Genomic DNA, 16,429 nt, shown 5'->3' with positions numbered 1-16,429 from the left:
ATATATATATATATATATCTTAAAAAGCATGGCAATGTTGAACAGTGAAATACAATTTGCTTTTTAGTTTTCTTCTGAATCATTTTGACAGACAAAAACAAGGTGTCTGCAACTCTTTCAAAGCACAACATGCAAACTTCACTAATTTGTTCAACTAAACTCTTGCAAAGAAATAAATCCTATGTATTTAAAAGCTACTGATAAGTCCAGAATTATTTTTAAATATCTAAAAATAAGATGTTTGCCAGGTGAATGTGGCCTAAAGTATGTGTTCAGACTAGATGTATTTCTGACAGGAAATAAGATGGACTGATGTCCCCGTTTTTGCAGGTGTGATATGTCTGACAAAGTTGTAGAATAGCAGATCAGTGCTTGTCTTCAGGGAAAATCTCAAGTCCGGCCACTCTGAGACCAAAACAAGACAGAGAAAAATGTGCTCGAGTCCAAGACAAGACCAAGACCTACAACACATTCTTTTAAAATCAAAGCCTTCCTGTGATTTTGGCTTTCCAATTGTTCTCATTCACATTTGCGACACCTGCAGGAATGTCTTAATCAGGGAAATGTACATTTATTTTGTATAGTTTTCTGGGTTCTTTAAATACTTTTTACAAATGTACAGATAGTTTGGTTACACCTAATGTTTCCACTCATTCAGTTGAAAATGTGATTGATAAAGTATTATTTTGATGATACATCTCCTTGGACATAAAGTATAAAATGAACTGCCATTTCATTTAACATCCCTAAAAAAGTGGAGGCAGGTGTTTTAATTCTTAGACCTTTTGTTCTGTTATTGATACACCTTATTCAAAACAGTCTATTTTCAATTCCATTGTATGATGCTGAAAAAAAAAAAATAGTCCCAAATATATTTGGAATGCACTAGAATCTGCTGTTCATCTTTAAAAATATTAATCGAATATATTTTAATTTGGATGGGTTTTAGGCTATTCTTACACATGGTATAGGCTTGTTCTGGACAGTACATTATCACACGTCAAAAATTACATCATTAGCACCCACGTAAATGTACAAATGCCATCATTTATCCTATTATTTACATAGAATACAGCAGAACATAAAAATGTTTAACACACTGACAATCACACTATAATACCAAATTTCTTGAGGTTTTCATGCATGTTTGCACTGCCCAAATAAGTCAACGTTATGTTATGTTTTTAAAGAAATCTGAAGGATTAAAGACTAGATCTTGTCTAGCTCTGTCTTCAAAACTCAATGAAACAGAAATCTCAAACAGCTTTTTATTACATTTTTTTTTTTCAATCAATAACAGTACAGTTTAGTACAGTATCTATCTTGCATCCAGCTCACCGTGGAACACCAACAGACTGAAATGAAATATAAAAAGTGAAAAGGTACATAAGGGTGCAGAGCTCTATAATAGTAATAGAAAGAGAGAGGGAGAGAGAGAGAGAGAGAGAGAGAGAGAAAAAAAAAAGAACCCATCTCAGTTGAATTGCATTTTCACTTGTGGCCACACACAAATACATCACATTTATTGTACATCATTTCAGGGGAAGAAAAGTGAACTTTAATAAAAGTGCTTCCATATTCTGTGAAATTGTATCATTTTGATGCTCAGATTTTATGATTTAAGACAAAGAATTAAAATAAATAGAAAAGGTTTATAATGAATGGTTCCGAGGGACAATTTTGTTTCTTGGAGAGAGGCTCCAACGGAGAGACAAACTAGTCATTGAGGATTGTTACCAAAATTGGCCTCAGTAGATTTATTAAGCACAAATTACATTATATATGCAGTCAATGTTAGATTTTTCTGCATTCTTGCGTAGTCCGGTGCATAGTGTTGTCAGTAGATTTACATATTCTCTGTAAAATTGGGACTAAAAAAAAAACCAAAAAGTCTCTTGGGTTCAATCAATGTTTCTCTCCTTTTTGAAAACAAATGAAAAAAGTAAGATTTATTTTTTGCACCAATGAAAGCAAGTATACAGCATGCACATCTAAATTAACTCATGGCAGACAAAATTAAGTGTCTCAACTTAAAATAATCGACCAATAGATTCAGACATTGATTTGTACATTTCATTCAAAGAGTTGCAACTGCAGTCATAAGCAAAGGAAGTGTCTGTCTAGTCAGGTGAGGTGATTCACAGAAAGTGGATACCAAACACAAACCCCCTTTTCATATAGGAAAACTGAGCCATGCCTTGTTATATCAGCAACTACGTTGTTACCCCACTCCATCACAGGAAAAGTCAAATGCATGTCTGAGAGTTAAGGGGGGGTTATTTGATAGATTACTCGAAAAGTACTCCTTTTGTACTGGAATGAGCATTCATAACTTATAGCATGTGCAGGGTTAGTTAACATAGTATTAGTTTCGAGGCAAAGCTTTATGTGCAAAAGGCTGTAACAAAACAAAACAGCTAGTATATAAATACACTATGGACATTTTTGAAAAGCTGCTCGTGTGGTATGATCCAAGCTTTTTTTACTTCTGCGCATTTCTCATCTGCCTTATATGATTTACCTGGATTTGAAAGACAAGCTGTATTTTAAACATATTTAAAACCACTAAAGAAATATGACCAAAAAAAAAAAAAAAAAAAAAATGAAAGCCAGCAAGAATAACAAACCATCGGAATAGAAATCTTTTTAAAAAAAGTTAAATAATTTGTACAATTACACTCCAACATTTGCTTTCAAGACGCACACATTTGCATGGGATGATAGTGTTGTTTTTCAAGGTAACATAAAATGGTCCGAGAAGGAATGCACAAGTTTCTGATTTGATACCACAGGAGATCCGTTCTGTACTAGGTGATAAACAATTGTGCTCTTCTTTGTGTAGGAAAGGCATTGGTTTCCCTTCGTTTTTTGTGGTGTCCAAGTCAGTTTAAACAGTGTTGTAGAAGATGCTGTGGAAAATTCTCAAGTTGTAATGGTCTTCCAGTCAACTTTGGAGTTAAAGAACATCTGAGAAACAAAGGGCAGACTCGTCATTGATTCAACATTACATAAGCTACAATGTTGTATGTGCTTGACGTCAATTTATCTCTAATAAAATAAAGAAAATCTGTAACTTGCAACACATTGTCTGGTGATAAAAGCTCAAAAAAAGTTAATATGTTATGATTTCATTTGTTCAGAAAACTTTTTTCAGGACATTTACTTATATCTCCTGACATGTTTTGACTGCCAACTGTCAGTCTTCCTCAAAGGTGTCTGCTGATCGCTTTGACGTCCTACACCTGGGGTTCTCTTCTCTAGAGACCATCAGGCAACAGGGGGCGTGGCCGGCCTGACAGAACTGTCAAGTTGGCCACGCCCAGAAAGAACTCATAAGGTCACATCGAAGCAATCAGCAGACGCCTCTGAGAAACTCTGAAAAAAAGGGGGTTAGAAATGTGATAAAACTAAGTAAAACCTTCAGGCTTCAATTCCAGATCTTCAGAAAACTGTCCCAGGATCCTGTTGCAACAGCCATGCCATCATCAGTCACACCCAGGCAGCTAACGCGGTTGTCATGTCCAGCCAATACTCCTAAAAGAATGAGCCACAGCAATACGAAGGTGATCAAACAAATAAAATATCAAGATAATGATATAAAGTTAGCATCAAGAATCTAAAATTCCAACGTGTGTTTCACTTTAAGATCATAATTCAGTTTCTCACCAGCGCGATCTGCTTTTAATGTGTCCCACACGTTACAGTTAAAATCATCGTATCCTGCCAGGAGAAGGCGGCCACTCTTTGAAAATGCCACAGAGGTGATGCCACATATTATGTTGTCATGGGAGTAAATCATTAACTCCTGATCAGCCCGCAGATCAAACAGCCGGCAGGTGGCATCATCGGAGCCCGTTGCAAAAGCATTGCCGTTAGGAAAGAACTGGAATCACAAAAATACGTATTTACAGCACAAGAAAATACACTTAGGGAAAAACCATGACAAATAAAAAAAAAACTGTAAGAGCACTTAAACACTGTATGCAAACAAAAAAAACATCAAAGTGGTGCTATAAAATGGCACTTACACAGATTGCATTTATATCAGATTCATGGCCGGTGAAGGTTTGTCTGCACATTCCCTCTCGAATGTCCCAGAGTTTAGCAGAGGCATCGCAAGCACCAGAAACAAATAATCTGAGGTCAGGGGCCAGTGACAAGCTCATGACATCACCAGTGTGTCCAGCAAATGTTGTCGTCTGCTGGCCAGTCTCAATATCCCAAAGCGCACTGGAAAAGTAGAAAAGTATACATGAGACTTTTCTCTGCTGTCAGAATGTTTCATAAAAAAGGCAACATTGTACTTACCAAGTGGTGTCTCCAGAGCTCGTAACAATCTGGTTGTCATCAAGAAAGCGACAACAGGACAGGTATCCTGAAACAATGTTATTCACAGAAAAAAAAAAATCATTGGAAAATGCAAAGCAGATACACACGACATACCCTAGTGGCACACTTTGCAAAACGCATATAAATCATTTGGAAATTCAACTACACCAACCAATCAACAAGCTTATTAGCTCACATGTTATCTGCATTGACTAGCTCTAATGTGAACACTATCCCCCCTTCACGATATTTCTAATAAAAATGTCCCAGATCAGTGGTTCTAAAACTGCGTCCCCCAACAAAATGGGAAAAAGTAAAAAAAAAATGGAATGTGAACTATTCTTCTTCAAATCTCAATAAAATAACATAAAATTTACAATCACATATTTTAGAACAGTGATAAATAATGTTTTCATGCTCAAGGTTCAGAAAGGCCATTTAAGGGCCCCCTCTGTCTGGACGTCACGCTCCCCTTAGGGGGCATGCCCCCCAGCTTGGGAACCACTGTTAATAGCCACATTTTTGCATTACCTATAAAAAATATTTAAAACATTTCTTTGCTGAAAATATTAAATGTATTCCTACTATTTCAAATTTATTTATACACGTAGTCCCATTGAGAGGACGAATCACAACAAATAAATAATTCATTTACCTCTTACTACTAAAGTACACAGCATTAAAATACAAGCCTTAGGTCAGGATGGTCCTCGCTTATGTGCAATACTGCATGTTGTGCGTCTCTACAATATCACACAGTAAATATTGTTTTCCGATGTCTATGATGTGCATATCACTTCACAGTGCAACCTGATTTTTTAAAAAGCTGAAATAAACCGTTTCCCAATCAGTATAGAGTCAGAGTGGTTATTCAACATTTTACCTGACTTTGTTTGACGGGACCAAAAAAAAATAACCCATCAAAAAAACACATACAGTACATTCAACCCTAGAGTTGTGCAAAATCTTCAAACTATCCCAACACGTATTATTTATCTTTTCACTGGTAGGTCAATTTTTAGATTGAAATGCATCAGGAGCACAGACCCTACTGAAGCATTACTATATATTTTTATTTTAATGTTAAGGTTTAAAATGTTTCCCCCTCTTTGTTTAATGTGAAGGCTTTCCAGTGTGATCTACCTGTATGCCCGGCGAGCTCTCGGCTCACGCGTACATTCCCCTCACGTGTTTTCAGGTTATAAATGGAGCAGATGTTATCTAAGCCACCACAGGCCACGTAGTTTCCTGAAGGTGCGTATGCACAAGTCATGACCCAAGAAGATCGAAGTGGAATGGCATGAACCTGAAACAGAAAAAAAATGGAACACAAGAACATATGTATATTTATTTGATGTATTGATGCATACAATTACACCCCTGCAAGGCAAGGCAAATGTATTCGTATAGCGCAATTCATACACAAGGCAACTCAATGTGCTGTGGGCAGTAAGTGAAACTGATCAAATCAAACAAAAGTACAGCGTGGTGCTAAGTAAATATCACTCCTCACCTGCTGATACATTATAATAAAACTCCTCCAGTTAGGAAAATTGCTTGTAAAGGGAAGCTACATCTGTACAATTGCATGACAGCAATCTTTTTCTCCCAATGGCAAATATTTCACTCTGTTTTCCAATTATTGTAAAATCCAAAATTATGTATATATAACGGCAAATATCCAATAAAATACTACACACTACACCACAATTTTAAAAACAAATTGGCTACAAATTCTAGGATATTTAACCATAAGGTTGTTGGAGGAACAGACTACAGTGAGCAGAGGAAGCAGCAGTTTAGGCCCCGGAAATGAGGAAAGATCAATTTGTTTGAAACATCCAAAGGTAGGGGGAATCACGGAAGTAACTTCCTGAAACGGAAATGGAACATATCCTCACTTGCATCATGTTTTTCGGAGAATATAATGCATTTTCATCGTATTTTCCCTGTGAAATGGGTGGTTGAAAGAGTAGCAAATGTTTAATCCTCTTGCGAGATTTGACCATACATACCGTTTATCCCTTTTATGCATTTTTGGAATGATTTGGGGATGTTTATTATGTAACAAATTAGGAAAAGCAGATACAACAGAAATGGGTACTCTGAAGCGGGGGAAAAAATTTGAAAAAACCAAATAGAAAATGAGAGACCCTACTTAGATGACTTAATATTTAACAAACACTAAATAAAAGTAGTCAGAATATGCAACACTGGAGTGACTATGACTAGATTTAACTAAACTAAAACAATAAAAAACTAATGAATTGTACCATATACTCATATTGTAAATTTGACTAATGAATAAAATCATTCAAACTGTAACTGGCTCGGCCTATGCAAAAATAGTCTTTTGGTATTACTTGAAACATGTAAACTGTTAATGTTACAGTTTACTGGTAAAACAGGCAAGGGGTTCCCCCGCTTAATTCCTTTTTGATGCGATGGCTCAGGTTAAACAAAACAAGTTCTGCAATATAATTACCGGTAGGTGCATTAATATAAAGAGGAGTTGAATACAATGCTTTAGAAATGTAAAAAAGAGAACAACCTAAATCATTACTGTAGTTAGCAGCCTCACAAATATAGCCTACCTTATTTGTTGTATAGCTATCCCAAATTATGAGTTTTCCATCTTGAGAGGCGCTGACCAAGAGCCTAAAGTAGAAATACAACCATGTTGTTATAAACATAATCAGAATATAAAAGCACCATAGTGTAATTACCATTATGGTTTTGCTACATTTATTACATCAGGAAATAGACAAATGCAGCGAAACACAAAAATGGCACACAGTTAAAAAAACGTTAGTTTACCTGGAATCTGTTCCCCAATGCATGGCATAGATTTTAGCCAAATGGCCCCGCAGCGTTCGTCTTGTACGCATCTGGATTCGCCCAACAGGGTCAATATTAGCAGTAATCTGAAAAACATCCATGGCCATGTTAAATTACGTCTAAAATCTTTTAAACATAATGGAATAAACATAGTGTGAATGTCACCTGTGATAGTGTGGCGTCTGCACATGCTTTCCTGGCATCCTGAAAGGGACAAAAAAAGGTTCAATTACAGATGATGTTGTTGTGCTAAAAGAGAATAGTTAGCATGGTTACATGTTACTCACTCTGATCTGATTCTTGAGCTGCTCTGCCTCTTGGCGTAACTGGTCCAGTTCACTCATTTTAATTGGCTTCTTTATTCACCTTACTCCAACAACCAGGGACACTTGAAAATCTAAAAAAAATAAATAAATAAACATTGATTATTATTATTTACAGTACTGTAGTGTTTATGTAAGCAGACAACACTCCTAACTTCCTCCTTCAATGCCAACAACAAAATCCAACCACACATTTAGATCCCCAGTCGAATCCCTATGAGGAATGACTTTCCATGAAACCATTACGTTATTATCATCTCATCATCATGACCTTAATCCCCTAGACACGCAGAAATGTAACCAGGTAAACAACTGGTATCAACTCCCAGCCTCGGGGCATGGACAGTTCATCAAATAAATAAACATCCTTTAAACATCCTGTTTCAATATTCTAAAATCTCTTTAAATACACAGAACTAAAATGTTATTTTCCATTTCAAAAATATCATATAATGTGATATTAAACCAAATAAATAACCAATTAAAAACTGGACAAATCATTCTCAACAATCTCAAAAAGAAAACCAAGATACACCAATAACTCCAGCCATAGACTTTTTCTTCTTCGCTCTACTTTTATATTTATTCATGCGGTAGGCATCTAATATGTGCAACTACAAATAATTAATCTCGCCAATGCAGGATTTGACATTATCACTTGTTGAAACTATAAATGCATGGTAGCGCTACAAAACTATGAATCATAACCAAATATAAAATGAAAAAAAAAACTGGTGTTGTGAGTCACAACACAAATCTTTGTCACCTAATAAAAAAACAAATTGAATTGTAATTAAGAACACATTTAAATATTTTTAATTATCTTTGTGTTTTGAGGAATTACTAAGAACAAAACTTACATACACTTAAAATGGTGTATGCAAAAGAAAACAAATGTATTATTGTATAACCAAAAATGTAAACTAATTAGAATTTTTTTTTTTTAAAAAAAACAAGACATTTTGCATAACTTAACTTTTAACAATACTATGTAATACATGTGTGTATTACTGACCAAGTTTAACAAACAATAGGAAAAGCTGGCCTTGTCTTGACGAACTATTTACGTGGGTAAAACATTTAATGGAAGACTAAAAAATACATAAATAAATAAAAAATACTTTCAAGAAAATCTTCATCTGCTGATATATACTCGAGTCTAACAGTTGAAAAAAGTGCATACTTAATTTTTTTTTACTGACAAACAACATTCATGTCAATAGTTACCTCTCGCTTTACATAAATTGTCAGCTTTTTGGGTAAACTGAACACTTTCATACTGCTGCTGGTTTAAAAGTTACTTTTTGAAATTATTTTTGTTAGAATGTGAAGTTATAAAGATTTTATTTTGAAATGCATCAGAACCCCCCCCCCACGTCATAATCAAAACTCTGATAAAAAGTAGGGGTGTCCCGATCCAATTTCGATCTGATATCAGCCTGAAAACAAATATTGGATTAAAATTTCCGATTTTGTTTTTTTTTTTTTTTGGCAATTCATTTTTTATTTATTTTATTCAATTGTAGAATACTGTAGATATTATGTTGAAGGTTAAAATTTAAGTAACCAATTGGTTAATAATAAATGGGTCAGTTTTTCTCATACCTATTATTCCTGACTATTGTTCTCTGTTTGAGTGACATCACTTGATCAAACCTTTTCTAACATTCCACACTACAAAATAAGTATTTTTTTAAATTATATATATATATATATATATATATATACAGCCTTGTGTATCGGCCAATACTGATATTGGCCGATACACAAGGATGCAATATCGGTATCATATCGGAAATTAAAAAGTTGGGTCATCCCTAATAAAAAGTAAACAAAGCAAATGACTTTTTTTGTTGGACTAAACTGTAAAACTTGAAATGGGATTTTTAACTTTTTGTAATGGCCCTATTTTAAGTTTTAACCACTTGATAAGTAGCATGGATCCTGATGACCTCTTTCAGTGCTTACAGTTAAGGAGATCCTCTCCCTCATCACTTCTCCTTTCCAAGCGCCTGATCAGGGTCAGCTGACACACACACACACACACACACACACACACGGACACAGAAATCTATCTGAGTAGCTTATATATGCTCTGCATAATACAAACCCTGGTGTAGCTAAATATAAATCCACAATGATAAACATTCAGCAGAAGCAAACAGTGGTGGGATGTAGCTCACTGGCCATTAAGGATGCTTTCTTCTTTGCTACCCCTCATGTTTTCTACATTTAAAACTGTTTGTCGGTTTAGAAAACATCAGTGGCCGGAAGATGAGCCAGCTTATTTCCAGTGTTAAATAATGATAATACAGTGTTTCGCAGGTCTAAAGCTGGATCATAGAAAAAAAAAAAAAAAGAGCCATAAACAGCAATATCACTGAGCGACCCTATAATCCTAAAAGCTAAAATCCTCTGTCAATGAAGCTCTAATCCTACCCATGCCCACTAACAAACAGCTGCTGAGCCAGTGCAGACATTAGAAATATGTTCTTCTTATCGTTAAAGGATGACGCCACAAATACAGGCACTTAGTTTGAGAAAGTGCATGGATTTACAGCTGCATGTCAAATCACAATCCTAATGCAGTCAGTGTGCTGTACAATCAGCATTAATGCAAGGAACTCAATGATATTTGACATTTTTGGGAAGTCGTATACATTCATTGGCCCTGCAGTGAAGCAATGACCCGCCCCGTGTATTGTGTACCTTTGTTCATGCTGAAAAAACTGGGTTAGTATCCAGCTCTGAGGATAAGGAAGTAGGTATAGAAAATGGATGGATTGATGGGAAATACACTGTTATATAAATTTAAATAATACATCAATAACATGAATCATATTACTTAATACAAGTTTACACTTCCCTTTTTTTTTTGCACAGCACTGTTCATTGACTTAAGTCCCAGTGTGTGGAGCATTGATTTGCGTACAACACTGTTAGGATAAGTCCTCTGTTTTTGCATTATATTTGAATGTCTGTAGGGAAGCCTTTACAGTTTCAGCTGCTCAGTTGTTTCATGTTTGGTTTGCTTTTCACGGGCTGTAGATGTAGGTAGAGTACAGACAATTCCACATGTTCGTATCTTAACCCTAATCTCTACATGAACCCAAGTGCTTGGGCTGATGAAACCCTGAGAGGATGCAGCTCAACGCCATCTTGCAGACTGAGACTACTGTCTGCTAGTTAGCATGATGCTAGCGGGCTAACCCAGGGAAGGCCTGCAGGCAGAGCAAAGCTACTGTTCAATACAGCTGTTTATTGCACTTTATTACCAGCGATGCCACTCGTGCTCGAGTAACGTCTGGTATATAAGCCGCTTTTAAACAATTTGAAAACAATTTGAAAGATCGAACGGAAGCTAAAGGTGCAGTTCGGAATGAAGTAATCACAGCTACTTTTTAGAGACGAGGCGGACACTCTTCCGCACTTCCAGACCGTGCTGTGCGGTTAGCTCACACTCAGAGCACCGACAGCAGGTACATGTTGAAGCTGGCCTTGCAGAAATCCGCTTATCTGCATCCTGACAATCCTGTTAAAGCTAACGCTGCACTGCTGAGTTGATTACCAGGCGTCACTGTAATTTCTCGGGTTTTTTCCTCCCCTGTGCTGATGCGAGACCGTAAAAAAAAAAAAAAAAAAAAAAAAGCAAGGTCGGCCACCGATGGCCTGTTTCACTTCAGTAAGCAACTGAAAGCACCACCAGGGCCCATGGTTTCTTTTTGAGTAGGAAAAACAAACAAACACGATCCATCGGTGGATTAAAAAGACAATTAAAGAACAGCACATATAGCCATTGGTGGGACAAAAACAGGGTCACCAACCCGAGTTAAGGCGTTGCTCTTGTTGCAGGGAACTTGTTTGGGGGATAATAAAAAAAACCGCAATGCAAACGATTGTTCAACACGTTACTTGTACAAATAGTTGTGAGTTTTCTGTGTAAAATAGCTCAGTAAAATAAGCAACCGGAGCTTAGGGCTCTGGTGCAGCCAAAGACCAATATATAGGCATTAATGTGTTCACAGGGCGGGTATTGTTCTAACCCATTCCCGTGCAGCCATCGAGTGACAGCAACGATACTCACAATAATGTATTTACAAATGTAAAGTTTCTGTTTATAACGACAATAGGTCATCATTAATGTGATCCCAATAAGATATGGATTACCTGGCCCTTCCACCTCTGCACTTTAGGCCGAGGCTCGCTTTAGCAGTAAGGTTAACTCATTAGCAGGCAAAATATTTACATCATATTTACAGGTGAAATAGCAACGCGATTTGATTACAATTATATAGTAAGTCTGGGTCCATTTTTGCAATTTCCTAGCACCTTAGATCTTATGTCTGCTTACGGTAAAACAGGGAGCCTATCGTTAGCTAACCACTGCTAACTAACTGCTAAACTGCTACCCCACCCCCGAGCACTTCAGTTCCGCCACAATTTATCAGCGATTAGCATTACCAGCAGCTGCAAAAACCTTAAAGTGTGTAAGTGAGTCTTTATTTTTCACCTTACCTGAGTTAATTTGCGCCTGTTTTTGTGTATTGGCATTGACTGGATGACAGAACGGTGTAACCCTCCGATCCACGCATCAACGAGCACAGCGCTAGCACTGTTAACTAGCTCAGCCAAGCTAGCGGAGTTTACAGCGGAGCAGCCAGTGTGACCAGCAGCCAGTCAACCGAGGAGGGAGGGGTGGGGTTCACACCCACTACAGCGAAGACACGGCCTGCGCAGAAGACTATCAACTACTAATCCGTGCTCGCTCTTCAGCTCGTCCAACGCCACTGCTTGCTGTCACCCTCCAGCCGGTTTTGTACCGTCAGTCCTGTCCGTGGTCAGGCTTGAGTCCGGGGCAGCGAACGAGCAGATGGGCGCGGTAACCTTGCAGTGAGCGCCGGGAAACCCCACTGCAGCAGTGACAGGAACAAACCATCCACTTTGGATCTGCAAAAATAACTATTACTGGTTAAATTCAGACAAGAGGTGGAAATGACTTTAAGGAAGGAAAAATCCCAAATGAGGCTTTTAAAAACCTAAGTACTGGTCTAAGTAATCCCAAGACAGGATGCAAAGCTTTGGGCCTAAAAATGATACATTTAACTTCAATAGTACCCATTACTGAAAATTTAAATTGGTTAACTTTCCACAGTCCTGTACCCCTTCACACCTTTAACCTGAAGCCATGTACCCCCTACTGCACACTTAATAAACACAATGTCATATACAATGTAGAACTACTGTGAAATGTGTCCCTGAATTTTACCTATCCTGTTGTGGAATAATACATGATAATAATAATAACTTGAATATTTGCACTTCCCAAAGAAAATTTGCATGTAGTCCTGCCTTAGCTTAGCATTAGCCTAGCATTAACATTAACTATCCTTAATTCTAGCATTAGCTTTAATCTGGCTTTACCATTTGCCTAGCAATAGCATTGACCTAGCGTTAGCATTGACTTAGCATTATCTTTAACTTAGCATTAGCCTAGCAATAACATCAACCTACCATTAGCTTTGCAATACCATTAGCCTAGCATTAGCATTAACCTAGCATTAGCTGCACTATTTATATTGTAGTTTCCAATGTTGTCACAGTGTTTTTAATTTTCATTCACGTACCCCTGGGGGTACCCATATCCCACTTTGGGAACCAGGGGGTCAAATATATAAAATCCCAAGACTATATTACATTTAGTCACTGTTTGAGCATTTCAATTTAATCTAAACGTCACAGATAAATTCATTGTTTTAATAAAATGGGCTAAATATAGCCTATTCAAAGAGAATTAACATTTGGGTAACTGAGAGAAACTCCCACAGAGAGGTTGTTACAGTGGCACAAGTGAAAAACGAGCCTGGAATCCATTCTAATCACCTTGTATTATTCAATATTTAATATTTATATTAGATTCCAAAAAGTAAGGAAGTTCATAAATGAACCAAGAAGAGATAAAGAATTGGCAACAAAGTTTAAGGTTGTTCCTCAAAATGTACATGGACATCCAGACTCACGAATTTTTTAAATCATCTTCACCAAAATTTCAATGTACATCTGGATTTTGTGATGTTAAGGGTATACTCTTAAGAAAAGATGAACTTAACAGTCATAAGCAGACATCTAATTTTGTTGTTGGGGGTCAATAAACGTTTCTTGGTGGTCCAACTATTAAAAGCATCTTCCTGCTGCATTGTATAGTTTCAGTAAATTATATTTGGGTGAACAACCCAGGACTTGATGTGTAGTCCTTTCAGTGCTGCTCGATGGTGCACTGTTTAAAACTGATGAAGTGAAGACACTGTGTCTGAGTCTATGGCTTTACATTTGTATCACAATTCTGCAAAACCAAGAGCTAAATTCTTTGTGAGCAAAAACTGTGCAGCATCAACTTTGGCCTTGACATGTCTGCCAATGCAACTTTTGTTCAATTGTAACTGTACAGTGTTGTGTGTTTCTTTTGGCATATACAAATATAGTATACAACTATACAAGTCCCACTTTTTTGGGACAACCATGAAGTTGCACTCCATGGTGGACTTTACTTTGGAATTGTACACGTTCTTCCCCTGCTTGTGCTTACATAGGTTTGCTCAGTGTATTCTGGTTTCCTCCACACACATTTCAAGTTTGTTTTACTTTCTGTTTGCTTGAATAATAAATCTGGTGTGTGATTGTTAGTCTAACTGTGTTTGAATGTGAATAGAAAAAGTTTGTTTTTCTAGTTAGTGTTTGTGAATCATCACATGTTGTTTAATCAGCAAACATGCTGAACTTATGTGTTAAATACAAGTGTATGCATTTGTAATTGTGTGTTTTGTGTGTCCCTCTTCTCTGTAACAAGAGCCTGTTTCTTAGATTTATTTTTATCTGTTTATCTCAATGGAAATTGCACTTTTCAGGAAATAGCAAGTAGGCTGTTTTCATGCCACTTGTTGCTTATTTATCTGTTTGTGTTCTTATTGTATAGAACTTTGTGATATAAATTGATAAATTTGGGTCGTAAAAATGAAAAAAATTGGTAATATTTATACACAGTATAAATATTTGTTTGTTACGTACATGTCCATGCACCTAATGACAAAATATCTTCTAATGCTTAAATCCTAAAATAACAACAAAAAATAAGGTAGGACACAACATAATCTTTACAATAACATTTACAGAGTGGATATTCCGTAATCAGAATCGGAAAAGTTTTATTGCAAAATAGAGTTTTAACAATACAAGGAAAATTATTTGGTGGATTGTGCAAAAAACAGAAACAGCATAATAATAATAATGACGCAATATACAACAAAAACAAGACAAAACAGTGCGCACCAACATTAAGCAGCCATATGCAGCACCAAGTATTAAAACAAGTTTGGATCAACTACGGCCGGGCCTGCGGAACATCTCCGTGCCGAATAGCACGGAGAATTCAGTCAAATGACTCGGTTCCACCGAGTAAAACAAATCAAATTGTGCGACGAAAAATTGTAGTCTACGTTGAATTGCTTTTGAAACGATATATAACACGACTATGTTCCGATAAATGTAGAAATTACCAGAAAAGGCGGTGGGTACCCGGGCCCCTCGGGCCCTAAATCGAATTGTGTGAGGCGTAATCGTAATCTACAATGAATTACCTTTGAAACAATATATCACACGACTATGTTCCCATAAATTTGGAAATTACCGGAAATGGGCGGTGGGCCCCCAGACCCCATTTTAAAAAAAAGGGCTTCAAGTCACTCATCATATTCATTGATAGAGTGTTCATACCAAACTGCATTCCGATCTAATGAGAACTAACAAAGGAGTAGTCAGTAGAAAAATGGGGCCCCCGCGGGCCCCCGTGACATGTACGGGGTAATGGGCCCAATTTATATATTGGTATGTGCCAATGATTCAGTACCACCAACCATCGTAATGTTTGACTAACAAATAAATGAGAAATCGATTTGCTTTTTCTTTTGGGGCCCCTTGGGCCCCAAATAAAAAATCTGGCTTCGAGCGTCAATGCGTACACATCGATAGATATACCTACCAAATTTCAGCCCGATCCGTTCACGAATAACAGAGGAGTGATTTTAACTAGTGTACGCAAGAAGAAGAAGAAGATCTATCAGTCCAAATTTTGTATTAATCGTTTATTCAAAGCCCCATTTAAATCCTGAATAATTGGTCCATGTATTACTTGATCTTTAATACTGAGATTCAAAATATATGCATTGTTGTTTGTATATTGAGTTCTAGTTCTAGTTCTCCTGCTGAAATACCTTTTTATGTGTTTCAAATGTAATGACTTCAGCATAACAGATTATGTCCATTTGTTTTCTGTTGGATGGAGTTAAAGTGCATGTTTTTATGATGTATTTTTCTTTTACAATTTATGGTTAGAATTTTTGAAAATTAATTGGAGATGAATGTGAAAAAATATGCTCTTATTTCACATAGTGATGCCAATATGTACAGTATAAAGATCAATCAAGTTTTATTTCTAAAGCGCTTTACAACAACCAGAGTTAACCAAAGTGCTGTACACAATAAAAAATACATTTTAAAAAAGGCATAATATATAATTAAAAACAGATCATTATCACATTTACAAGTGCCACAGAACTATGTGTCAAACGCCCTTCTAAGCAGGTGAGTCTTGAGCCTTGCTTTGAACAGGGGCAGGTCTGTGATGGCACTCAAGCGGCAACGAGTTCCAGAGTTTTGGACCTGCCACAGCAACAGTACGATCACCTGACTGTTTGTAACGTGACCTGGGCACTTTAAGCAGGTGGTGTTGGGCAGAACGTACGGTTCTGTTGGGCTGGTGAGGGGTCAGAGTCTCACACAAATACCATAAATATATATGGCCAAGGCTATGAAATGTAGTCAAAAATCAAATTAATCAATAATCATATGAAAATATTGTTTTTAGTGCTCTATTGTTGTATATATAG

At 36.7% G+C, this 16,429-nt stretch overlaps 1 protein-coding gene across 1 annotated transcript; it reads right to left on the bottom strand.

Annotated features, from left to right (window-relative positions):
* Window positions 1-1,949: 1,949 nt before the first annotated feature.
* Window positions 1,950-12,351, bottom strand: gnb1b (guanine nucleotide binding protein (G protein), beta polypeptide 1b). The gene is made up of 11 exons (XM_028445852.1): window positions 12,006-12,351; window positions 7,455-7,564; window positions 7,333-7,371; window positions 7,147-7,253; window positions 6,924-6,987; window positions 5,473-5,635; window positions 4,309-4,375; window positions 4,029-4,230; window positions 3,667-3,883; window positions 3,419-3,534; window positions 1,950-2,967 (listed from the first exon to the last, which is right to left on the bottom strand). The coding sequence occupies exons 2-10, from the start codon at window positions 7,509-7,511 to the stop codon at window positions 3,428-3,430; spliced, it is 1,023 nt and encodes a 340-aa protein (XP_028301653.1). The 5' UTR covers window positions 7,512-7,564; window positions 12,006-12,351; the 3' UTR covers window positions 1,950-2,967; window positions 3,419-3,427.
* Between the last annotated feature and the right edge of the window lie 4,078 nt (window positions 12,352-16,429).

The sequence above is a fragment of the Gouania willdenowi genome, chromosome 5 (assembly GCF_900634775.1).
Source record: "Gouania willdenowi chromosome 5, fGouWil2.1, whole genome shotgun sequence".
Lineage (NCBI taxonomy): Eukaryota > Metazoa > Chordata > Actinopteri > Blenniiformes > Gobiesocidae > Gouania > Gouania willdenowi.
This window is presented reverse-complemented; position numbering and strand designations above follow the sequence as displayed.

Excerpts from the sequence above, each read along its gene's own strand:
- gnb1b (XM_028445852.1), bottom strand. The coding sequence starts at position 7,511 with ATGAGTGAACTGGACCAGTTACGCCAAGAGGCAGAGCAGCTCAAGAAT. Across the intron at positions 7,254-7,332 it reads CAGACGCCACACTATCACAG|ATTACTGCTAATATTGACCC; the intron begins GTGACATTCACA and ends GATGTTTTTCAG. Across the intron at positions 6,988-7,146 it reads CATTGGGGAACAGATTCCAG|GCTCTTGGTCAGCGCCTCTC; the intron begins GTAAACTAACGT and ends TTTCTACTTTAG.